The sequence below is a fragment of the Alligator mississippiensis genome, chromosome 16 (genome assembly GCF_030867095.1).
Source record: "Alligator mississippiensis isolate rAllMis1 chromosome 16, rAllMis1, whole genome shotgun sequence".
Lineage (NCBI taxonomy): Eukaryota > Metazoa > Chordata > Crocodylia > Alligatoridae > Alligator > Alligator mississippiensis.
The window spans coordinates 28,795,325-28,819,774 of NC_081839.1; the positions used below are offsets into that span (position 1 = coordinate 28,795,325).

Here is a 24,450-nt window from a genome sequence, read left to right on the forward strand (position 1 = left end):
TCAACCCAGGCTCTGGCTAGCAACATGCAGTTATCATATTTATTGGCTACATCAGCAGCTCAGCAGAGACTCCAAATGAACACATTTAGGGCTGTCCGGAAACACCCCCATGGCTCCGGAGACTGGGGAGCAGCCCATTTTCCTGGCAGAGGGTTTTGTCAGCTTGCAACTGGCAGTGCACAGGAGTCTGACCATGTCACGGACACTTTGATCTCTGGTGTGCCGCACCGAAAGGTGTCCAATTGATTGCAGCTAAGTCTTCCCCAACAGGCAGCTCTCTCTGGAAGCCTGTCAACCACGACTGTTGCACACTGTACCTTTGCACTTTTCTACCTAAATTGTTGGATGTATCAGGCTGACCCAGCAGAAAGCACCCAGGAGACAGGGCACTGGAACATCCTTCTGCTGCCTGATATACTGGATCAGTTTAACTGGAAATATCTGCACTGCTGTCAAATATGCATACAGCAGTGGGCTTGCTATAAAGGCAGGTAAAGTAACTGCCTCCCCCCATGAGAATTTTGGGTTGGGGGAAAAAAGACAATTTGCAAATGTGAAGCATTATTTCCCATTGCCTGTTTTTTGTTAAAATGGCCAAACTGACAGTGTTGGCTTTATGACCAACACACCTGTCCGGGCAAAAGCCTGCAGATTCTGAGCCTCTCCTGGTGGAGATCCCATCAGACTGAAGCCCAGCTTTCCCACTGCCTGGATCTGAAAGGCTTCTCCCATGTCACCAATGAGTGTCCTACCCCAAGGCTACTGGAGACATCCTCTGACATAAAATGCCCTGGATGCTCTAAGCTCTTGGCAAGCCGATAAAACCTAGAACAAGCTCCAAAGCCGCATGGGAAAGCCTGTGCAAAAATAAGCTTGTGCCCTTATTTCCAAATGTACCCAGAGCCCCAACAATGCCATTAACCTTGTCTGTATCACTCACAGTGGGGAACAAAGGTTTTCATAACTTAACCCTATAAAGATGTGTTCGTGTTTCAACACAGCTCCATCTTGGCTACTGCGCTGGGCTTTAATTTCATTTGCAAGCCAAACTGCAGACTGCTGACCTGATAGCAGCCTTCTATGGGCTCACGTGCAGTACAGCAGGAATGGTGAACTCCACTAAAGATGTTACCACTAGCCCCAAACCTCTGTGGGCAGAAAAAAAGGCTTCAAAGGACTAGTTGTGGGTTTGGTTTTCAGGCTCTTTGCTCTGTTTCGTACTTACAGTAGCACCAATAAAAAAGCACGGTGATTCTGATCCTCCTAGTACCTTACTGGGGAATTAGCAAGTTACTGGGGAAGGGCAACAGAAAGTGCCCCTGCCTATCCCTGCCAAAGCTGGCCCTGATCTAGCAGGTGCTGTCTGCCCGAGTGCCAGTTGCTGAGACACACTCAGCAGGAAGCTTCTGGCTCCTGGAGAAGGTGCAGTTGTGTTAATCAGGAAACATCTGTGGCCCATGTCCCAGCTAGGACCAGGAAGCACAGACAAAGCGTTACACTCAACTTGCTTGAATCTCAGGCAAAGATCTGAGGCGGGTGCTGCATTTTCCAAACAGGTTCAACCAATACTGGGCTATCAGGCTAAGTCTTAGGCAAGATTTCTCCTTCTGTGAATGTCTTAATACATCCATCATAATGCATCAACCTTGTGTATGTGCCTTTTCTTCCAGAGTCTCCACACTGAGCCCAAATGAATGGCCCAGCAGGCCGGCTGACCTGCAGAGGCAGGTACCGAGTGGTATGCATGTTTTACAGACCAAAGACATCTGTCAGGAAGCCAGGGAACAGGGTGAGGAATAGAAGCTACAGTCCTAATCTTGCTTGCCCTGGAATGTGCCCCTTTGCAAGTAGGTTTCACTCCTGGACTTGAGAATCAGAGGAGAATAAGTAGGAAACAGGCTTAACACATCCAATAAATGCCCACGGTGCTGAACACACCGCTGCTGCGGGGTAGCAAGTTTCTTATTACCCCACAGTAATGTTTTAAAGGACACATGCACCACATTTTCCCTTTCCTGGGGACTGCTGGGTTACCTGGAGATGGTTCTGAATGTCTAAATTAAAAACAAGAGTCTCTGCAGGACTTGGAAAAACCCTTATTTGCAAAATATCTAAGTCAAATCCCCCGGGGTTCAGTGAAGGAAGCTTGGCTTATTCCTGGCTCTCCAGAAGCATTCCCCTTGTTCCTTCCAGCTCCTGCACTTTGGCCACTCTTTCAGTGGCTGCATTAGTTTCCCTGGCCTCTCCTCCGCTCAGTCTCCCTCATCAGGCTATAGCTTCCCCACCTTGCCACCCAGTCTGCCCTGTTCCCTGTACACAGCAGCCAAACTACCTCCCAGGGCTGGCAGGAGTGTACAAAAATGCAAGGCTGTGCCTGGTTGAGAGCAAGGTCAGGGAGTGCTGGAGCTGATAAAGAATCTGCGGTGGATCTGGGATAGGCTCATCTCCAGGAAGAGCTGCCTCAACCCTGCAGCCGAGCGAAGCCAAACCTAACCTTTCACAAAGGGCTATTTTTCTTTTAAAGGCCCATTTAATTTATGTTTTGCTTTTGTGGATTTTCGGCACTTCCTAGCTCTGGAATGGAGAGCAGGAACGGGGTGGGGAGTCGGAAAGGGCATGGCCGAGCAGAAAAAAGGCAGAGACAGGAGGATAAGAGAAGAGATGCTGAGCAAGTGCAGAGGGCAAAGGGAGGCACTTACACACAGCTGATAATGAGCAGCAGTTTGGAGACACTCTGCAGGTGGAAGCCGCTGGGACTCTCCTCCGGGACGTGCCGCGTCTGAGTGGAACCTGAGGGGAAGCCGTCTGCTGTGGTTAAATGATCCTAGGGAGTATTTGAGTCCCTTCCTCCCCTCACTCCCACGTCCCTGTCACACCCCCCCTCATTCCCAAAGGCCTGATACCCTACCTGGCTCTAGCCTCAGCCCAACAGCTGGTGACCCCCTACCTGCCACATGCTTGATTCGATGTACAACCTCCTCGTCGGTGGGGGTGGTGACGGGACTCAGCACTTCCTCCAGGTGTGGCACCCGCAAGTGAGCATGGGGCCGTTTCCGCCGGCGCACTGTAGATTGCTTATTCACCTTCTCTTTGGGGGATTGTCGATGGAGCTCGGCCAGGTACGTGCTCTCGGTTTTGGTCAGCTCACTCTCTGCAGGGAAATCGGGTTAATAACTGAGTCTCCCTCGATCCAAGGGCACCTTTATAATGAACTAGAGGTCCTCCAAAGGCACAGCTGCTGCCCAGTGCCCGCTCTAGGTCATTCTAGCAGGGCCCAGGGCTGGTCCCTGCAGCGGGTGAAAAAACCATACACACGCCTGTTATGCGTCTGATCGAATGTTGGGCACTGGCCCCCTGTACTTGCGCTAGAGTAGATGTGATTGCCCACAGATCTTACAAGCAGGTCTAAAGAGGGCAATAATGACCTCAGCTGACCTGGTATGAAATCTGGCTGCAGAATCCAATCCCCACTGGTCCAGGGCCAGATCCCAAACCTGGAGTCTGACTTCCCATAAGGGCACGCGTGCACAGGGAACACGCCTGTGGACTTCAGGGCTTCCCACTCCCGAGGTCCCTGCCACAGCATGCGCCACTGCCACTCTCACCTAAATGACGGAAATAGTCTTCGAGGCCACTCCAGAAGTTTTTTTCGATGAAAGATTTCACCAGCCCCCACGGCTGCTTCCTGTAACGTAGCTCTGTGGAAACCCTAAGGGAAGGCAAGATAGAATGCAGTCACACCTGAGGTATCGCCTTAAACACCGCCCTCCTTGTGGCACACCATAAGCCTTTGCTAAGTCCCTCAGGCATGACCTTTTTCACTCTCCTAGTATTTCTATGGTAGCTTCAGCCCTCCTAGATCTGGATGGGAACTGAGGCACCAAACCAGCAAGACAAGCTCTCTCTCCCACCCTGGGAGAGAGAAAACTCAGTATTTTAAAGACACATTTAAGCTACGGTGCTGCTCCAAGCCAGACCTGATTCCCCTGGCCCTATCCTGCCCGGGGGTCTGATTCTTCGCCTCGCCCCTGTGATCCCGCTCATGCTCCCTGAGATGGTGTCACAGTGCCACTGCTTCAGTTCACAGCACCCAGAAGCTGATGCTGCAACCACATAGTCTGTGACAGAGAAAAGGGAGTTTGTTGGGTTATGGCCATCTCCCCACCCTGGCTCCATACCTTTGCAGCTATTCTGTGTGCTCATGACCCAGTGCATTAGACAGCTACCTTGTTTAACTTGCCCAAAGGGTAGAGACAGGTCTTGCTCACAAGGGGCAAAAACCATGGCTCCTTGTGGTCTCTTCACCCTCCTTTGACATACCACGGGGCAGGATTTTCAGCCTTCAGTTTCTATACAAGCCTGTGAGACCATTAGAGGGGAGGTGCTATTCATAAATGCAGAGCCCCATAGGTACTGTACCTGAGTCGGCTTTTGTTTTTGGCGACACGAGTCAAAGTGTAACGGTTAATGGTGTAGAAATAATCATGGTAGGGGACATCATGGGTTAGCACCTCTGCGTCTATCACATAGCACTCGCTTTCTTGGCTAGCTTTGTACATTGTCTGCATGAAACAGAGGAAAGGACAGGAGAGAGCAGGGGTTAGCCTGGTCACAGTAATGCCAAACAGAACTGCAAACTATGGGTGGGACTTGGGCGTCTAAGTCCTTCTCAAGCAGCTGAGCTTTCCTGGCCAGAATGCTCACAAACACCAAGATACTAAACTCAGTATTTTCCAACAGCAGATTTGAAATGAGAAACCCAGTGATGATGCTCCGAGCTCAGGCAGTTTGGCTGGTTACTTACATCAGGCAAGCCAGCACCTGACTTCCAATACAGACGGGTGCTAATTGTTCTCACTGAGTTGTAGCTGTTTACAATTTACAGGGGGAAAAAACCCAGCAGAGAATTCCACTAATGGTTTTGAACGCCCCAAGCGGCAATTATTTGTCGGCGTGAAGGCTGGTCAGGGGACTTCTCTGCATTGCATCACCAGAATCACTGATTCTGAAGAAAAGGGGCCTGTTCTCCACTGTCCTGCACCTTGCAAGACCATCTATGCTAGAGCTGACTAAGTGGAACCTGTTAACATCCCAATTTGGCAGCCTTTTACCCTTGCTTGAGGAGCCGGCTGCGCAAGGTGAGGGAGAATGGAGAGTCCAACCATCTACTATTAGGTATCTGCTCTAGTTCCTGCACTTGGGATACTTTAGCAAGCCTGAAGCCTTGTCTATACTCACCTGTGTCAGCCAGAAGAACTGCTGGAGACAGACAACAGCTGCCACTGTCTGGCTGCCAGAGGCTATGCATACCCACCAGCTTGGGAGCTCTGCACAGCTCCCCCAGCCGCTGGGCCAGAAGAGTGCCCAAGCAAGGCACCAGCTGCTGAAGGGAGAGCAAGAGCTAGCAGTAGGCACAGAAGTGTCTACACCAGTGGCTCACAACCTTTTTAGACTCCAGGCACCCTCAGACTCAAGGCAACTCTCCCTGAACTTCATATAATTTTTATGCAATGAGTAGCACCCATTTCAAAAGCTAATTTATTTATCACAATACTTACCTTCTTGCAGAAGGGCTGGGTAGTGGGGGCAGGGGAGCAGCCAAGTAGGGAGAGCCTGAGCCTGCCCTTACCTGCTTATCTCCTCACACGTGGAGCCTGAGCCTGCACTTACCTACTTTTCTCTTCACACTTCCTGGCACCTTTCCAAGGACCTTGTGGCCCTAACACCCTAGTTGAGAATCACAGGTCTACATGCATGCATATCCAGCCCACTGCTCAGCAGAGGGGAGGCAACTCCATTAGCAGAGAAGAGGGTTGTGCTGCTGCAGAGGAGCTTTGAGTGTGGCTAACACTAGCATGTGGCCTAGGCCCGGGACTGCGCACACACAGGATGCACAAGTTTGTCTTCACTGCAGGGCTAACCTGAGTTATAGCCTGCACTGCGACCATTAGGATTTGCAACCAACAAGTGGTGCTTAAATAACATATAAGGGAAGCATGAAGGGGAAGACAGAGGTAGGCAATGGTACCACAGAAAAGACCAAGAGAAAGAAGGGTGAGAGGCAGAGAGCTCGGTCCACCGATCAGGGTGTGAAGGTCAGTCTCTGACCCTCTTTGCCTGGCACCCACCTGCTCTACTTCCTCATACCTGAGTCTCGGTGACAGTGGCAGTTTTGGGGGCCAGAGGGTTGGTGAGGGTGATGGTGTACAGGATCACTCGGGTCTGATTGCCATTTTCTTCCTTCTTCCAGGGATGAAAGAGAATTTCTGGAAGGGGAAAGGCCACTGTGTTAGACTCCTGACCTGACAGGAAGAGCCCTCATGCCCCGCTCCCAGAAGGGATGTAGCCACATACCCAACCCCGACAGGAATGGCAGGCGGCTCCTGCAGCAGACTGAGCACAGCTCTCATGTCCCAAGCAATAGTCCCTCTGGTGACAGAGGCCCATTGGTGCTGGGGGGAGTGGACTGGGGAAAACTGCTGCCTTTGTTGTACCTGTCCCAGGGTTACATCAGGACATTCATCTCCAGGCCTGTCGAGCTGGCACACTCAGACAGTGCTAACATTCACATATCATTATATGAGTATTTTACTGACCTTTCCAAGTCCTGCAAGCCTGCCAGTTGTGGAGGGAGGGGGAGCACATATAGAAAGAGTCTCATTGTTGCATTGCTTTACATGTAGAAGTGCCTAAGGAATTTGGATTTGGGAGCCTGGGAGTTTTTCCCCCTTCCAGTGCAGGGGCAAGGGGACCCTTTGTCTCTCACTGGAGTTTCAGTGAAAGGAAAGACTGTAGTGTACCAAGGAGCCCTCTCTCCCTAGGCTGAGAACAACTTTCTGGGCTATTCTGTTGCATGCACGTGGAGCTGGAGTGGTTTTCTACCGGGGACATGGTATCTCATGCTGGGCCAGATCATGCCAGCACAACCGCATTTTGCAGCACAACAGCATCATCCAGTTAAGAAGTGCATGCATTTTGTTGCACAACCTCCAGAAGGATGTGGGGGCGCCCCTTCGGCAGGAATCTCAGCCGCTAGTGCTCAGAAGATCCTGCCTTAATCAGTCCCTGGGCATAGGGTATGGTGCTACGGTCTGTGAAGGAACATGTCTCACCAGAAAACCGACGCTGTTCCATGAAGTCCCTCTGGAACTGGGAGTCAGTGAAGAGTAGGTCATAGAGTTTGTCCACACTGAAGTTGAACACATCGTTCACATACTGCCGGCCGTTCAAATCATCATAGAAGGCCTGAACCTCCCCTGCAGAGAAGGGAGCGGTAAGCGTCTCCAGACCAAGACTGCGCTTTTGAAGGGCCAAGAATACAGTTTAATCCAGGCTGAAGGGGAGAAAGCCTAGAGAAGATGCACCCAGTTCCTTCTCTTGTAATACTTCCAGGGCAGTAGCTGCCCCATGAGAAGGGCAGCAAATCACATGCGGTGATTGTATTATCCTATCAACTGGCCCATGAGTGGGCTTCCCCCAGCCCAGAATACTGAGTTAGACATGTCATCCTGGTGTTAATGAGGAAGACGGTGCGGCACACCCACCTTTCCCTGTCTTGCTCACTCACACACATGCACCCCCAAGGAGAGATAGCACAGGGCAGCATGACACACCCCAGAAGCAGCCCTCACTGAGCACCTTCATCGTGAGTCTCTGACGAGTCACTGAGCTCGGTTGGAATGTCCTCGTTGTCATTGAAGTCCAGTGAGGGGGAGTTCACAGGGGCAATGATCTCGATCTTCTCTCCTATGATGTTGGCAATGGCCAGCTCCTTCTCTATGGGACTCTCAGCCACAGCCTCCTCCTCCTCCTCCTCAGGCAGCACACCGTCAAACTAGGGCAGGGGCAGAAAGGCAGCAGTGAGACCACTGCAGGAAGCGGGGTTTTTTTTCCCTTTTGCAAACTACATATATCAATATCGGGGCCAATTTTCAAAGCTCTGGACAGCCACATGTCCCGTCATGGTTCGGCGCTATGTGCGAGCAGACAAGCGGATGGGCATGCTAGCACACAAGTACAGCAAGTCTGAATCCAGGGTGAATACACCACCAAGGTTGTTTAAAAGAAAAACCCATCCCATGAACGATGTTGCAATTGCCACCAAACAAGCCCTACACATGCAGAAAACATGGAGTTCAGCTTCACTGAAACCGGTCTGCCCTGAAGTGATGTCAGGAAGGAAAACAACATTCTTTTGAGAAGGGGAGAGGAAAAGCCTTATCTGCTTTCACAAAAATATTTTCTCCAACCTGGGATCAGAGACAGGAAGGCACTTATAACTAGCATCATATAATAACCTTATTTCATTCACTTCCAGGTGTCCTGCTTGTTCCCCTTCGTAAGAAGGCTGTTATTGTCAGCGACCTGAGCAGCCAGTTGCAGGATGCTTAATATAAAAACTGTCCTGCAGAGGCTGGGGAAAGGGACTGGTACAAGGATCACACAGGCCTAAATAAACCAGGAACTGGAACAACTGTATTCCCCAGCAGGCTCCCTGGGATGTCTGCAGTCTGGTGTGCCTGCACCCTGCCTCTCTCCACTCAGTGCACAGGGCCACGGCCTGCCTTCCTTCCCACCTGCCTGCACCCATCTGGTCCTCAGCCATGATCAGAGGGCTGGGGTAGAGGCAAGGGGTACATACCGAGGCCGGTGCGTCACTGCTTCCCGTGGACGTCAATGTGCTGGCAGTGCCAGACGTGAGAGACTTCTTGGGCAGCTGTGGACTTGCATCAGGCTTGGCCTCCATGCTGCTTTTAGAGGAGCTGTCATTCACCTCATTCTCTTCTACGGGGATTTCCTCGCAGTAACTGCAAACCCAGACAGTGGACATGTGTTCACAACCCTCCGTGCCTCCCTATGGCCGGCCAGGACAGGACGCAGGGAATACTGGAACAGGAAGGTTTCCAAGGTGTCCCCAGCAAGAGTGCATGCCAGCATGGCTTGGGTCCATGCCCCGTGTTGCAGGAAGCTCAGAGGTCTTCCAGCAGCGTGAAGCAGTGCCTTGCCATACACTGTCGTGTCTCCCTGCTGTGGCAAGCCCTGCTGACGGGGACAGCCTGCTGTTTGCTAAGCACTAACAGCATTCATCCTTGAACTCCAAGGCTAGGGGACAATGCCCGCAGTGTTGAAGGCCCTGAGTTCAGCTCCCACTGACAGCTGTGATGACTGTACACACGTGGGGGCACAAGGTGCATTTGAAACGGTAGGTGCTCAGCCCAAATTTCTGGCCTCACCCAACATTTGGCTGTACACTGAGGTTCATGGTCCTTTGAGGCATGCCATGAACTGGAGCCCCGCCGTTCTATACCCGATGTCGGTGTTTGTGCATCGTCACCTTCACTCGCTCACTCACCCCATCGTGTTGAAATCATCGTCAGGAGGCACGTAGTCTTCATCGTCGCTCGTCAACCCCAGTTCATTCCCGTAACACTGGTGGACAAAGTGCCAGAGCTCCTTCGGACACAGGGGCTACAGGGGAAGACAGGATAAAACCGTGCAACACTTCACCTGAGAACCCCACACGCTGACACATTTATCTCACTTCACGCTTACCCAGCACTTCGCACTTCAAAGTGCTACCCTAGCAATGACTAAATAATGTGCAAGATGCCCTGGGCTGGACTCATGTAAAGCAGCACAGCTGTGAAAAGAAGTGAGGACTCCCAGCACTTCTTTCCCCTGCTCTAAGCATTAATTATCACTGCCTACCAACAGGTGCCCAACCCCAGGAAAAGCCTTGCTGACATTCAGTAAACCCACAGCTCTCTCAGGCCTTGTGGATGCTTCTCGCCGTTCTCCATGGCTTTGAAATGTTATAGCATGAAGCAGCTCCTTACAGTGCTGCTGCCCCATAGGATAGCTGTGTTTTAAAGCCAGGCCTTTCACTGTCAGAGGAGGGTTGTGTCCTACCCTGAGGGCTCGTGCAGTGTGCTTCCTATGGCATAGTGCCCTCTGCTTCAGGGTTGCATCCTTTTGTCAGCCTCTCTCTAGCAACTACCCTTGGTTGCTGCAAGACTGACCAACTGCTCCACTGACCCTGGCACATGGCATTAGGTGACTGAAGCCTGGCAGCAGGCATATTCCTAGCCTGAGCATGGACCAGCCTGGTTTAGGAGCCCAGTTTTCATCCTGCCCACTTTGATAAATAGTGCTGATAAGAGATTTGCTCTTCTAGGAAGCTTCTCTCCTTTACGCAAGTTTTCTTCTCTTGTGCTACCAGTGCTGCTCCCATTAATGTGCCTCCCATGGACGCTATAAAAGATTTCTAGGTCTTTTATCAGGCTACATTGCTTTCTTAATGGAGGCTGCCCACAACTGAAAGCCTCTGAGAACGATGTTAAAAGCCAGTCCTGAGGGGACAGAAATATTTTTGTAAATCGAAGACAAAGCGAGAGTTATGCCAAAGAGGCTGAGTCCCCGGGTGTCGTTGTGAAAATATCCCATGCCTCGCAAGCTTGGAAGAGAAACAAAAAAATACCAGGAATGTCCCTCTGGAAAGCCCAGCCTATCTGGGAAGATCAGTTGATCAGACTGTGACCACATCTTCCAGTTATTGAGGCAAGGGGCCGGGCGCTTGTGACTTTGATTTCTTGCAGACAGTAAAGGGCCAGTCTATTTCCCATGAGAAATTAAATAACCGACAACAAAGATTTCTCCGTACTTGGAGGTGGGAGGGGGAACTCCAATGAGCTTTTCTGGATCTGACAGGGTTGGATTTTTCCCAGTTGGTGCTGTTTGAGATGAGACGGGAAAAGCCATGATAACTTTGGGTTTAACAGTGTTAAAGTAATAGTCAAAATATGTCAAGGCTCAACTGGGAAATATTTACCAAGGGAAACGTTCATCTTCTCCAACATGCTATGAAATTCAGATGTCTTATCAAAGGGACCTGGCTGGGCTTCTCTCTCCCTCCCTCTCCCTCTCATCAGCCCTAGACCCTGAATTCAGGGAAAGAGCACTCAAGTATTTCCTGTCTGCACTGCTCCAAATCTCAGTTCCTGTTTGTTTCAAGCCTTGAAACCAAAGGCTACAGATTTTTGCTATGCGTGTCAATAAGGTTGTTTAAATAGCAACACATGGTGGTGACACCAAGTTCAATACAAGGCTACTGTAGTGCATGCTGCCTGTCCTGACGTCAAGGCGTTTTGCTGCTACTCCAGTCAATGCTCCTCGTAGGCTGTGAGCTGAAGCTCCGCTGGCACCGCAGAGCACATCTCCAAGCGCTCACACTTCCATCCAGGCACTCACTCCAGCCACGAGGACAGAAGCACACTATGCATTATAGCATCACAGCCTGCTAATCGAACCAAATGCATTCCAGACTTTAGCTCCTGCAAATCAGCTCCATCTGTCTGGTGGGTTTGAAGTCACACTCATCCAAGTCCTACCCAATACATCTTGCATCCCTCATTGCTCCGATGTGTGCCTGGGCTGTCCAGGACTCGTACCCTTTCCCCGTCTCCTTCCTCTAAAACCAACTTGGAACTGCTTTCTTCTGGAGCAGCTCATTTGAAATGAGGGGTTTATGACAACTACTGCAGGGCACCTCATTCATTTCCATTCAAGATATGGTAAAAGAGGCAGAACATGCCATTTAAAGAGGGGTATGTAATCTGTGCGCAGATATGCCTATGCATAAAGGTCATTTTGAGAGTCACAAGGGAAATGGGACCCATGCAGCTATGTGCTTTATTTGCACAAGCGTGCCGTTAGTGATTCTCCAGGTTCATATACGCAGTTTAACCACAAGCGCTGTGGATTTCTACAAGGGTCTGAGCTGGGTGAAACCACTGCCGCCCCCTCTGATAACAGGGGGCCCGGCTGGCTGTACGCCTGGAGTCTCTTTACCTTGTCAAGGAGAGCGTTCTGCCAGAGTCTGAACATCATCATGTACGTCCTGTCTCGGGCACCAAAGGAAGTGAAAAAGTGCTGGACAGAAAGAGAAAGAGAGAGATCACTTCAGAAGATTTGAGCCAAAAGGGAGAGGAGCCTGGTCAGAGCATTTCACAGGCTGAGCATGTGGAGAATTATAAGCCCATTATAAGCAAAGGAGGTGAGCTTCTGAGCAGGAATGGAGGAACAACATAGTGCCTTTAAACCCCAGAAAGCATGTGAGAGGAAGTGATGCTGACCAGCAACTCAGCAGTCTCTGGATGTGATATTGCAATCTAAGGGTTCACAGGCCTTTCATCAACCCCTTGGGTCAGGACCATCTCCTGTCCCACTGGCCACGTGTGCTAACCCTGCTCCGGACTCAACCCTACTCATTACATATCATCGCCCCTCACTTCCCTTAAGCACTTCCCACCAGGCCACGGGTGCCATAAGCCAGGAGCGCAGGGGTCTGGGACATACCTTTTCAGTGTCAGTGCAAACTTGGATAGCATTAGGAATAAGCCGTGCTGTTTTTTCCTTGGTCATCGAACAGATATCCTTCAAACGGACAGTCAACTAGAACGAGAGGTGTGAAGAAAGGGAAAGGGGGTGAAAGGAAGGAGAGAGCAGAGAAAGGAACAAGCTTATGAGTAAATCAAGGCATGCTCAAAATGCTTCTAAGACAGCCCCAAAAAGCACTTGACTGACAAAACAGTGAGAGGGTCTTTACCAGTGTTTCCCAGCGGAAGATGTTGCTGTAGAAGCAGATCCAGTTTTCGGAGAGGTAGAGTCGGCCCTGCAGGAGAATGTCTCTTTGAAGCGCGCACGAGTAATCTGTAGACAGAGAGCAGAAGATTAGCAAAGGGTAGGCCAACAGGTATCTTGCTGGGACAGGCGGGCACATTAGAGCCGGGCACAAAGCAGAGCCAGAAAGTACACTTAAACCAGGCACCTGCCAGAATCAGTAATCCCAGCAACACCAAGCTGCAGCTTGAAGCGGCAATCAAGGTGAGCCTCACAACTCACAACCAAGGTAAAACTGGGCAAAGGAGAGCATCAGCAATAGAGCTAGAATCACAAGAAACTACCACCAGCCAGAACTAACCATCAAGAACCAGACCCCTGCCATGTACCGGCTCGAGCTAGGACTGGCAATGCACCAGTAGAAGAGCAAGGACCTGAAAAATCCCAGAGCCAGTACCCAAGCCAACTGACCAACTCAGGGCTACAAACATGCTAGATCTGATCATACGCCTGAACCTGCTGGTATTTGTATTATGGTGTCCCTACGAGCCCAAATTGAGATTGTACAGTGCGCAGCACAATGGACATGCTAGAATTAGCCCTCAGCTCCAGCATTTTTAATTTAAATAGACCAGCGAGTCTATGTATAAGGGGAGATGCTCCGAGAGGAGAAGTGCCCTGGTTGCACTGCAGAGCCAGGAACATAACCTAAGTCTCCCAAGCTGCCAATAAGACCACCTGTCCTTCCTCACCTTGCACGGAGGGTTTCCTGGCAGCCTGCTGACTGGTCATTTGGTAGTGCCTCAGGAAATACTTCCATAATCTTAGCCTCTATCTTCCTTTCCATACTCATTGCTGTCATCTGTGTACCTCCCGCAGCCCCAACCATCCCAAACAGCTCTTCTCCCTGCTTCCAAAGAATTATCAGCAGCTACCAGATCGTCACTCCTGAGAGGTATGAGGTGGATGGCTGGTCTGCAGAAGACAGCAGTTAAATCACTGCAAGGCTGTAGTTTTGTTTGGCAGGGGACTGGGAAGCTGCACAAGGTACGTGCAGAGCGGCTGGCGTGGGGGTGATGCTGCAGCATGAGGCAGAGGTGTGGGACCCAAAGCAAACAGGGAAAAGACCTGAGCAGCCTGCTCGGACCCCAATCCTGCCAGGTCTGGGGAAGCACAAAGGTGGACAGGAACTCTGCAGTTTGGAGCCATCTGCACCCGAAACTTCCCCACATGCCTACTGGAGACTCGGCTCGGTTCCTCTCATCTCCCTCCTTCCCACACACCACTCTGCTAATTTATACTTCGTCTGTCTCTCATTAAATGCCTTCAGCAGATAAAGACTGTGACGTGGAACGGAAGAGTTAGCAGCCACAAGCTCAGCTGCCGTGCTCCCCATCTCACCTGACAAACCCAGGAGGAAGAGCGGAGCTTTCTCCATGTTCCCAACAGCATCAGAAGCCAGATTCCCAGTTAGCGTGAATCAGCACCGCTCTACTGAAGAGTGCAAAATTAAGCCGGCTTGCCCCAGCTGAGGATCTGGCTGTGAGTGCACAGGAGGCAATTCAAGGGCTTGCTCCTTGGGGGTGATCTCTGCCCAGAGATCCATCTGCTCTTGGACTTCCTCCTGCAGCATCTTCCTACAGCTCAGCAGGGCGCAGTGCAACAGAAAGCAAAGGGGCTGACAGAAGTCCCACTGGCCTTACCGACTATGAGGCGCTCAGTGTCGGGAAGCTGTTTGAAGAGTTTCCTGAAGTCTTCGTTCCGCTGTTTATACGTTGGACTCAACACCTGCAAATAAGAGAGCGCCTGTTAATGAGAGCGGCAGGGACTGGGCAGGAGGAGAAAGGCATGGGCATTGTGGCAGAGGGAGGGCAGGGACTGCATGTGCTTACCACGCGTGAGACCAGGACTTGCTTTCCCACCTGATGCACCAGGGGTAAAATTCAGGGTGACCTTTACTAATTGCATAGGAAGTGGGAACAGAGGAGGAAGAGAACCTGGCTTGTCAGAGAAGTGGAAATTACTGTGTTGAATCCTAGACCCAGCAAGGATGATCCCTGGGAGTTTTCCCACTGACAGCAGGAGCTGGCTTGTCCCTGCTATTTACTAAGCATTAACACAACCTTCCTCAGCTTTGTAATCCTAGCCACACAAAGTCTCCCACATGCTCCACAAGGCTGGCCCCCTGGAAGAGCCAAGCCCTCCCTGCACATGGGGCTGGCTTGGAGCTTCGTATGGAGACAGGTGCAAATGCTGACAAGCTGCATCTCTGCTCTGTCTCCTGTAAGTAGAGGGAGGATGACCTGGAGTACACGCTGATTCCCTCCTCTCCCTTTCCTAGCAGGGCAATCAATATACGTCCCCAGAATCAGAGAGACACAAAGACCTTCCAGTCAATCCAACAGACCTGCAGGACCCGATGATCTTCTGAGGTCCCTTCCAGCCTTGCAATCTATGAAACCCCTGAAGACATCTCTTTCTAGAGGAAGCATGGGTGGGCAGGGAGAGAGAGAGGGAGGCAGGGACATTACTGGCCACAAAGTTTAGGACAGGAAGGAGACATGGAAAAATCACAGAAAAGCATCCCTGCTTTCTTCCCCTGGGAGCTACCTCCCTGCGGTTAGCTGCGCCCTACTTAGCCCCCACAGTTTAACGACTGATTTCTTAATACTGGTGCAAAGACCATTAGAGACGTGCTCTCTAATCATTGTAGGCTCGAAGGCAGAGCATTTTGTGAGTGTCCCAGACTCGTAACCGGCATTCAGAATAGCAGGCGTGTGCTCCGGGAATTCACTCACCAAAGTGTCGGTCTCAGCCCCTGTGCCTGGGTCCTATTTAGAGGTGCGCCCAGCTGAGTTCAGGCCCTGAATTTCATAATGGGAGTACAGTCAGGTCTGACATCTGGGTTCAGCCCATTGTAGAGACTGAACTGACTTTGGATTTGGATTGGGATGTCCCTCCCCTGCAGGCAGCGAGGCTCTGAGCTAGGGTCTGGCTTTGGGAAGCCCCGTACTAGACAACTGGACTCTCTCAAGTCTTCTCTGCAGCCATGGGATCTAAGTGACAGGAAGAGGTGGCACAAAAACTTCTGCTACCCTGATAAATTGCTCAGTTGAGACACTCACAGCTGGAATTTCTTCTGACCATGGGCTGACATGTTCCTGGGCCAGGTCCTGCAGCTTCTCCAAGTACCGCAGCAGCCTCTGGTCGTCTTGCTCCAGAACAAGGCTCCAGAGAACCCCACACTGCAGCAAGGAATCCATTGCAACTCCTTCGCACTCGCTTGCTCCCTTCACTCTCTCCAACCCTTCCCGTCTCCTGTTCACACTGTCGCTTGCGCTTGCTCAGCTTCAAAACAGAAAGACACAAGAACAGCAGCCTGGTAGAGAGATGCGTGGCTTCCCCTTCTCTTCTGACATCCAGCTGTTCTGCCCCAGCAGCTTCTGCAGCTCGAGAAGAACGGCTCTCCAGGAGACTTGGAAGAAGGGGCTCATGAGGGGAAGCTTATCGGCCAGTGCTCCCTGGGTGCCTGTGGCTTCTTGCCGCTTCGCTCTTGCTGCCCTGTCACTGCGGGTATCCTGAAAGTGCCAGAGCAGTCCAGAGCAGGAGGTTGTTGGGCAGCAGGAGCTCACAAATCCAGGCCCAAATGCCAGGTCTGCCCAGGATGATGGATGACTAGCCCCGTCCCAATCTGTAGGACCACAGGATTTGCAGGACCACACCGGGCTAGTTTTGGCTCCAGAGCTGCATTGCACAGCAAGCAGCGTGCAGACCTAGCCTGCTTATCAGAGAAGCGGGAACTCTTGTTTCGCCAGCGCCTGCCTCAGGCACTCTGCTCCCATCCCCTTTCTGCTCTGAAAGGCAGCTTTGGTCTCTGTTAATTTTTTCTCATGGAAGGAGCGGGTGGGGAGATACCAAATGACTCGCACATGCTTTAAGTTACTGTATCTGGGTAATTCTGTCGGTCAATGCCCGACAGTAACCCGGGCTCAGCCCTGCCTCCTAACAGATGTTTCCTGTAATGGAAAACTGTTGGACGGTGCGTGTTTGGGGGAGGGGAAAGGAGAAGGAGAGACCGGCCTGTTGAGCCCAGCGATGATGAAATTGGCAACGTGAGACCCAAACAGCTGGACTGGTCTGGGGCTCTCTTACCCAAAATGCCTCCGATCCCAGAAAAACTAGGGTGCCTTGCAGGCTTCATTCACTCCCCAAAGCAGTAGGACAAAGATCTCCTTTGGACACTGCCCAGGAGCGCTCTGAGAGCCTCAGGAAGATTGGACGGACCTTTCTCTGGAATCCACCCTCGCCCCTGCATCTTCTTTACCTGTCTGTGCCCCACTCCAGCAGACAGGCAAAAAGAGGCAGCGCATAGCAAGGAACCCATAAAACACAGCTCCTGTTCAGCTCCAATGCTGGTCCTGTGGAGCTGGACGTAGGTATGGTAGGAAAAGAGAAAAGATGCAAGTCCCTACAGAACTGAGCACAGGGACACCCCAAAACCCTCAACTCTGCAAGGCCAGAGGAACCAGGCTTGCACGCAGGCTTAATTTCATGACCAGAGGCTGTGACCGTCTGATAGAAAAGACAAGCAAGCAACTTTCAGCTAAGTCAGTAATCTCTCGCACCACAGACGCTCTGAAGCAGAAGTTAGCTGTACCTCTGTGCTGACAAGAGAGAAGCAAGATGCCTCATCTGCCATCACAAACGGGGGAGGCTTCCCTTATGGAAACCCCTGCTCCTACGTGCTCTAGAGCGGGCTGCAAACCAGGCTCTACAATGGTGCACACAACTGCAGTGCGAGGCCCTGGTCGCTTTAATGAATGGCACATTTTGCTGGAGCTGGATGAGAAATGACTTCCTAAATCTGCAAGCATGGCTAATGGGTCTGTTTCTGCAGAGCAGGAGCAGCTGGGAGCAATAGCAGGAGCCACGTAGGGGTGGTGATGGTAAACATTAACTCTAGCACAAACACAGGGAGCTGGGACAGGATGGCACTGGAGACGTAGGGAGGAGGGAGGGGTGGATGTGAACGTGGACATCGGGGAGAGGGTGGATTCCTCGGAGAGAAACCTCACGGGCTTGGGCTCCCTCAGGATGGCTTCACGCCTAAGTCTGCAGGGAGGGTTCACATGACTTTTGGACAGAAACGGACAACTCCCACAAACAAGGTCTGCCCTATTCCCCTGAGTACCCGAGCAAATTATGGTTGCTACTCCCTTGAACAACAAGGGACCTGGCTGCCATCCTTAAATCCACACAAGTTGCCAGCATGAGCTCTGCAATGCTCAGTTGGGGTCTGCAACCCCTTGGGGCTTTCCTCAAACATGTTAATGGAGGAATCTCCTGGCAGAAACGTTGAACACTTTTCAAGTGAATGCTTTACCTTGGGTAAATTAAAAAAGAGGTTGGATGAACACCTGTCTGGGGTCGTGTGATCCCAGCATGTGCTCCAACCAGTGGCGGGGGGGTTAGACTAGATGATCTATTCAGGTCCCTTCTGACCCCTAACTACTATGAAACTATGAAGTGTGCAGACAGCAAAAAAGCCAGGTGGTTTCTAAATAAGTATTCATGCCTTTGGGTAGCAAGAAAACTCTGAATACAGGATTGCAAATGTTTGTGCCCACAGCCTGGGTGTTAGCACAGTATGTGGGTGCACCTACATGTTCATTAATGCGCTTTAGGTAATGCTGATTATATTTAGTACCTCCATTGTGAGGAACTAGAAAAAGGTGCATTAGCCTATTTTATTGCACTTAGCAAAAATTTACTTTTTCTGTGATGCTTTAATGTTCACTAAAATGTGCTAATGCTTATTAAATTGCAAGTGCAGACGCACACTACTTCTCCAGAAAGGGAACAGACAATGCCCATAGCCCACAGGGTATGTCAAAAGTACCCGATGCAACCCAAATTCTGGACACCGCCAACAGGTGATGATTGGCTGGTGAACGAGGCGCGCACCCATAATTCCTTGCAGGAATGACTGCGTGAATCATTTCAAACAACAGCAATATATCTCAGAAAAAAATCTCAGGTTGGCAGCAGCCAATTCACCCCCAAAAAGAGACCAGGTCTTCATTAAGTGAACTGCTGCCTCATCTTGAGCGCAGGGGCTTCATGCACCATGTCTGCCTGCTGCCGAGGCAGTAGCTCAGGCTGTCATGCTAGGAAGCTGCCTGTGCCAGCACTTTCCTGCCTCTCAAAATTGTTCCCCTCTCTTTCAAAAGGGGAAGGCCTTTGGTCTTTTTGAGAGCTGGAGTCTCTGTCCCCCTCTCTCTTTTATGCTACCTTTTGGCATGCTGGGAAGCACAGTATGGGTTAATAAAAAGTCTCTCTTCCTCTAGTGAGAGGTTTCCACTCTCATCCCTGCTTACCTTTTCAGAAGCCCTTCTACCTCTCAGTTTGTACTTTTGGTTTGGGTATCCAAGCCCCGAAATCCTGAATGCTGCACCATCACTTCCTGTGGCATGCAGGTGAGGCATATACCACCAAACCTGTGCCTGCACGCCAAGATTTCCTTTCCCCCAAAACAGTCCTTCCCTGGGACCAAAGCACTGATTTTGCTAGGGTCTGGTCTATCTTGAACACAGCTCTGCACAGAACAGGGCACGGATGGAGTTGTCCAGACCCGAGAGAGAGCTGTGCTCAGCACGTTCCCGTCTCTAGTCTCCTTGTGCGCGGTGTTGAGGGGAGGCACACGTGGCTGTGCGTGAGACAGTACTAGAAGATGCACGTTCAGTTGTCAGCAGAGGTCTACTCTGGAGCCATTGTTGGGAATATCCCTCTGTGTATGGGTGCAGCATTTGTTTGGAGAACTGCAAATGCAGGGCTTCTGTCAGGGTTTTGTCCGCTACCGCCGTCTGTGGCACAGACTTTGCCTTCATAAAGACAAATGGGCAGAGTTGTGCTGCCACCAAGTCTCTTCAGCAGGAGTCTCGCAGGGAAGTGAAATGTGTCTCTGGGTATTTGAGTGATGTAGTGGGTGATTTTTCATTGTAAATTGGTTTTATAGCTTGTCTGCATTTCTCTGCTGCCCATATGTACGGTTAAGGGTGAGAGATAGGAGAAAGCAGATTGGAGAAATAAGGAAGAGCGAAGCCAAACACAGACAGAGGTGGGGGGAGACAGAAGGAAAGGAAAGCAGGTATGCACAGAACAAACTCTGAGGGCACGCAGGCATGTGGGGTAGCTGTCCCTGGGATCCGAGTAGCCCTGCAGATCCCACGGGTCTCGCACATCCCTCCAGTCAGTGCTGTTTGCTCTCTTTCTTGCAGAACATCACCTTCCTCTCTGTCTTTTTCCCCACCGGTTTCCAGAGAGGACTATTCAGCTCTGCCGCATCCCCTTCACTCTCTCTTTCTCTGCACGTTGGAGGCCATTTACAGAAGTCGCACTTGCTACACGCAGCAGCTGGAAATGCTGGAGAAGGCCCAACTCTCTGGCACCAGGCAGCGAATAGCCTTGAGGGCATGCACCCTATTTAGGGAGAGGCGGGTCACCAGTGATTTACGGTCAAGCAGAGACAAAAAGCAGAAGCCTGGCACCGCTCAACGTCCCCGCTCTGACCAGGAGGTCTGGGGGATACAAACGGGATGCTCCAAGCTCCGATAGGGAATAGGGCCCCACACACGGGGTGCAAGAAGGGCAGGAGATGACCTCTGGGATGCTTCCCAAGTGGGGGATTCCCATGACCACCTCCCTCCCACGTGGTAAGCTCTGTGCCAGGTGTGGCCCAAAATAAAACTAAGACCGTGTCCCCCTAAACTGCCAATCTTGGCCTGGAAGTGCGTCCTGATTCCACGGCTGAAGTCAGCCTGTGGCAGGCCGCACCATAAATCCAGATGCAAAGAGGAGGCATGCTGGACAAGTCCAACTCTGGGTCTGCAAGCTCTGGTTGATGCCCATCGTCGTTCTGTAGGGATTAGCACCCCGACTTTCCAAGTTCTGCCTTGCACGTGGCTTCGCACCTGTCCCTGCTTCCTGACCTCTCCCCCTTCACCCTCTGCTCTCCCACTGCTGCCAGCACTTGTCATTTTATTGATATTAGCTGCTTATTTTCCCTTAAAGACTGCTCCAGGAGTCAGGTTATTACCAGAGAATGACACCTCTCATGTAAATAAAATCATTTTCAGCCCTGGTGTTTGCAAAGAGAAGCTTGAAAACATGCAACCTGAAGCCTTAAAAACCATACAAGGAAGAAAATGAATCCACTGTTTCCTATTGCTGCCCTATTTCCTATGATTAAAAAAATCGCTCATGATTTTCAGAGTCCTGTTCATGATTTTCGACCATGTGGAACTGGCCACCCCTGTTGTTCCTCCCTCCTCCCCCACCTTCTTGCTTCCTTTCCAATGCCGTTTTCACAAGACAGTGTTGCTAAACAGCATTCTTCAAGGCAAGAGGTGTGGGCAAGTCAACCCGCATTGCACAACGGGGCAAAGGCTCCAACTAAGCATACCAGAGCGCAGAAAAAGCCGCAAGGTGACTCCTCATGCCCACCGCAGCACTCGCACATGGGATAGCCCAAAACAGGGACCCCTCTCCCACTCTCTTTATTTAACTGCAGCCCAAGCTGATGCGCTGCCAGGTGCACTGCCCGTGAACTCATGCAAGTGATTACTACTCATAACTATTATAAGGGATGTATAGGCTTGGGAGGAGGAAAAGCACATCAATATATCTAGATATGGGAACCCTCCCACGGTGCCAGCATGTTCCTCTGCATATAGGAATGTCTGAGCGCTCTTTTTTCTATACTGGGGCAACAACAGCCCATTATTGCTCTCTGCTTTCTCCAAAACTGGGTGCTAGAAGCTCCTTTTCCTCCTTGCCTCAGGGAGGAAAAGTGTGCTCAAAGCTGTTGCCATTGTAGCCATGCCAATTAGGTGACATAATTTACATAGCATGTGTATTCTGATAAAGCCCCGGTGTAGGCACAGTTGCACTAACAAATACCTAGCTCTTTCTGCTTTTATAGCTTACTTAGCCCAGGGACCCTAACTAAGCTATGCCAGCAAAACCACTCTCACCTGACAGTGCAGGCTACATCTTCTTTAGGAGAATCAGCTGGGATGGCTGTAACAGTACAGCTCCACCAGCCAACCTTCCCGGTGCCTAGATCCGAGTCATCCTTCACTTCTCCCTGGCCTTGGTGGGTATGGGATACGCACACAGACAGACAAGCTCCCGTACCTCAGGAGCTCAGTGCTGAGGCAGACTGCCAGCTTAAGGCTGCACAGGCAACTCCTCAACTCAGTCATCCTTACTCCTAACCTCTCCTTTTTATCAAGGAGACATGCAAGCCCAGAGTAGGGGTGCTGAGTACCACCCAAGGGCTAACATTGACTTGCAAGAGCCTAAATCCTGGCTGACTGGCACTTAGGGATAGAATTGTAATTCATTAAGCCTACAAATTTAACAAGCCAGAGGCTTGGGTCTGGTGTTCCTCACTAACAGCACAGTGAATGCCTCAGGGGACTTTTCCTCTTCACTGCCAGTGAACTTAGCCCGGCAGCCAATCCTCGTTCCTCCAGCCAGAAGATGTGAGCAAAGCACGGGCATCTATTCCTAGTCCACATCAAATGCAGGAGAGTTTGTTCAGCCACCGTGCTGGTCTCCTGGCTATGAGCAATGTGACCTCCTAAAGCTGCTGGTTACAGAGGGGTGGTCCCACCAGGCCAGGGTCAGGCAGGGGGGCTTCTTAGGCAGCCACAGAGTACAGGTTGCTGGGAGCTGTAGATGCCAGGCTACTTAAACTGCTAAATCCAGCCCACGAGGAGGAGACTTGAACTGAACCTGAACTGGCACCGTTATCTTAATTCACTGACTGGGCACCTGCCTGTTTTGGGGGGCAGAGAAGAAGGGAAGGTCTCTTAGGATGGAGAAAAAAGACATGTCTATTATTTGAGTTTGGTGCCTACAACTTTGCAAACTCTGAACACCTGCCCACCCCATCAAGCTGTTTGGAAAAGCATGGGTGGATCCAACCAGAGCACGTGCTTGGAGGCAAAGGAACAGCAATCAAAGCAAATATTCACAGCTGGAGGTTGCTAATGTCTTAGAAAAGAGAAAATGGGATATAGGAGGAAGCCACCTCTACTGTAAAGGAGACAAAGGGTCAAGTGGGGTAAACGTAAGAAAACCAGTTAAAAGCAGCAGAAATAGGGCTGTTCCCTTCACAGCTGAGGCTAATAGTTCAACAGGTAGATGGAGTATAGGACTAAGGCTGGGACTCTGTCTCATGTTTGTGCAGCACCTGGCTGTGACTGTGCCTCCTAGGTGTAATGATAATCCTGATCCACAAGTGAATGTGCACGTGGTAGGAACAGGTGCACTGCATGTGCATATATGCTCCTGTGGTAGCTAAATTGCAAGCCAACTCAAAGGTGGGCTGTCTACACCATCTCCGGAGAGGGACCCTCCTTTATGAGGCTCTTCCAGTGGGGATGGGAAGGGGAAGTGTCTGGCTGTCGTCAGCACTGGAGAATCCTGGCAGGAAGCGTGGCTCTACAGGGAGGGAAAATCCAGTGCAGAAGGACATTTCTGACAATGACAACACTATTGACTCCCTGCCTGGGGCTTGGGTAGCCCAACCCTATTTCCAAATGGCTGCTTTTATCTGGCCAGAATGGGTCTATGGACTAGAACAAAGCAGAGAAAGGAAAACGAGGGAAAGAAATAAAACCACAAAGAATACAGCCAGTGCTTACTCTCCGGATGTGCTGTCTCTCATGCTGAAAACATATGGAGGAAAAACAAGAACAGAAAGATAAGATAGAGAGGGCACCAAAACACAAGAGAACCATAGAAGCAGACCATGCCAAAGCACCATGAAGCAGGGACGGCTCCCAGCAGCCACATAGATAAGCAGCTCTCGACTAAAACACAGCTACAGTCAATGGTTTCTTCATATTTGGAGTTAGGACTCTTCCTGGTTGCCTTCTCTCTGTGTCCATCTCTAGGTAACTCAACTTCTCTGTGCATGTCTGTCTGCTCTGAATACTTCACACCACCCCCTGCCTTCCTCACTGACTCCCGTCTATGCTTGCTCCCACCCTGCTTGTCCATCCTGCCTCTCCCCATGCTCTCACCACTTCCCAGAGGGACTTATCTAGATTGCACCTGGCCTTGCTTCTGCCCAGCTCCTATTATACTGGTCCCATACCTATGGCCAACAGAGTCAAAGGGAGTTTAGTCACTGCCTCTGCTACTTCCTCTGCCTGTCTACACTCATTACACCATGTTCTCTTCCACACTGAAGTTGTCGTGGTCTATGTTCCACCCCGGCACAAAGAGTTGCCATTTTGAAACAAAACTCATTTAAGACCTAAAATCATCAGCAAAAGAATTTGGTTTTAGAGAGACAACAGGCTTAGCAGGTATAGAACTGCAAAGCCAGACACGTGTGCTGAGTTAGTGGAGGAGGGTAGAAAAGACCTGCTCGTTTCTCCGGACATGAGCAAAAAGTAAGTTGCAGCCTCTTCAGGTTTATCCACACTGCAATCCAGACTGCATTTTTGGCGTACCCAGGCAGCCTAGACTAACCAGCTTGCATCATGACAGCAGGGCATGTGTGGCAACATGGATTTCGGGTACCCAGTACTGACCTAAGTTCAGGTTCGGTGTGGCCATCACTGAAGTCTGTGCTGTCATGGCTGTCAGCACTTGTGAACTAGACACATGAAAGCTAGCAAGGGGCAAGTCTAAGATGAGCTGCAACCACACATCGGGATTGCCATATAAATACATCCTGAGATCCCAAGAGGAGAGGTGCAGCAGAAAGAGTAGAAGACCTGCATGTCGGTATCTGTTGAATGTAACACAATCTCT

At 50.8% G+C, this 24,450-nt stretch overlaps 1 protein-coding gene across 5 annotated transcripts in view; it reads right to left on the bottom strand.

The window, feature by feature from the left end:
* The window catches only part of GRAMD1B (GRAM domain containing 1B), a 185,966-nt gene that overhangs the window by 12,465 nt on the left and 149,051 nt on the right, over positions 1–24,450 (bottom strand). For all 5 annotated transcript variants that reach the window (XM_019487296.2, XM_059719664.1, XM_019487297.2 and 2 more), the window contains 13 exons: positions 14,322–14,406; positions 12,605–12,708; positions 12,355–12,450; positions 11,848–11,928; positions 9,353–9,468; positions 8,642–8,807; positions 7,639–7,834; positions 7,113–7,256; positions 6,148–6,266; positions 4,420–4,562; positions 3,606–3,709; positions 2,948–3,151; positions 2,700–2,790 (listed from right to left, as the gene is read on the bottom strand). In XM_019487296.2, the coding sequence (XP_019342841.1) occupies positions 2,700–2,790; positions 2,948–3,151; positions 3,606–3,709; positions 4,420–4,562; positions 6,148–6,266; positions 7,113–7,256; positions 7,639–7,834; positions 8,642–8,807; positions 9,353–9,468; positions 11,848–11,928; positions 12,355–12,450; positions 12,605–12,708; positions 14,322–14,406 (1,649 nt within the window). The remainder of the gene's footprint in view (positions 1–2,699; positions 2,791–2,947; positions 3,152–3,605; positions 3,710–4,419; positions 4,563–6,147; positions 6,267–7,112; positions 7,257–7,638; positions 7,835–8,641; positions 8,808–9,352; positions 9,469–11,847; positions 11,929–12,354; positions 12,451–12,604; positions 12,709–14,321; positions 14,407–24,450) is intronic.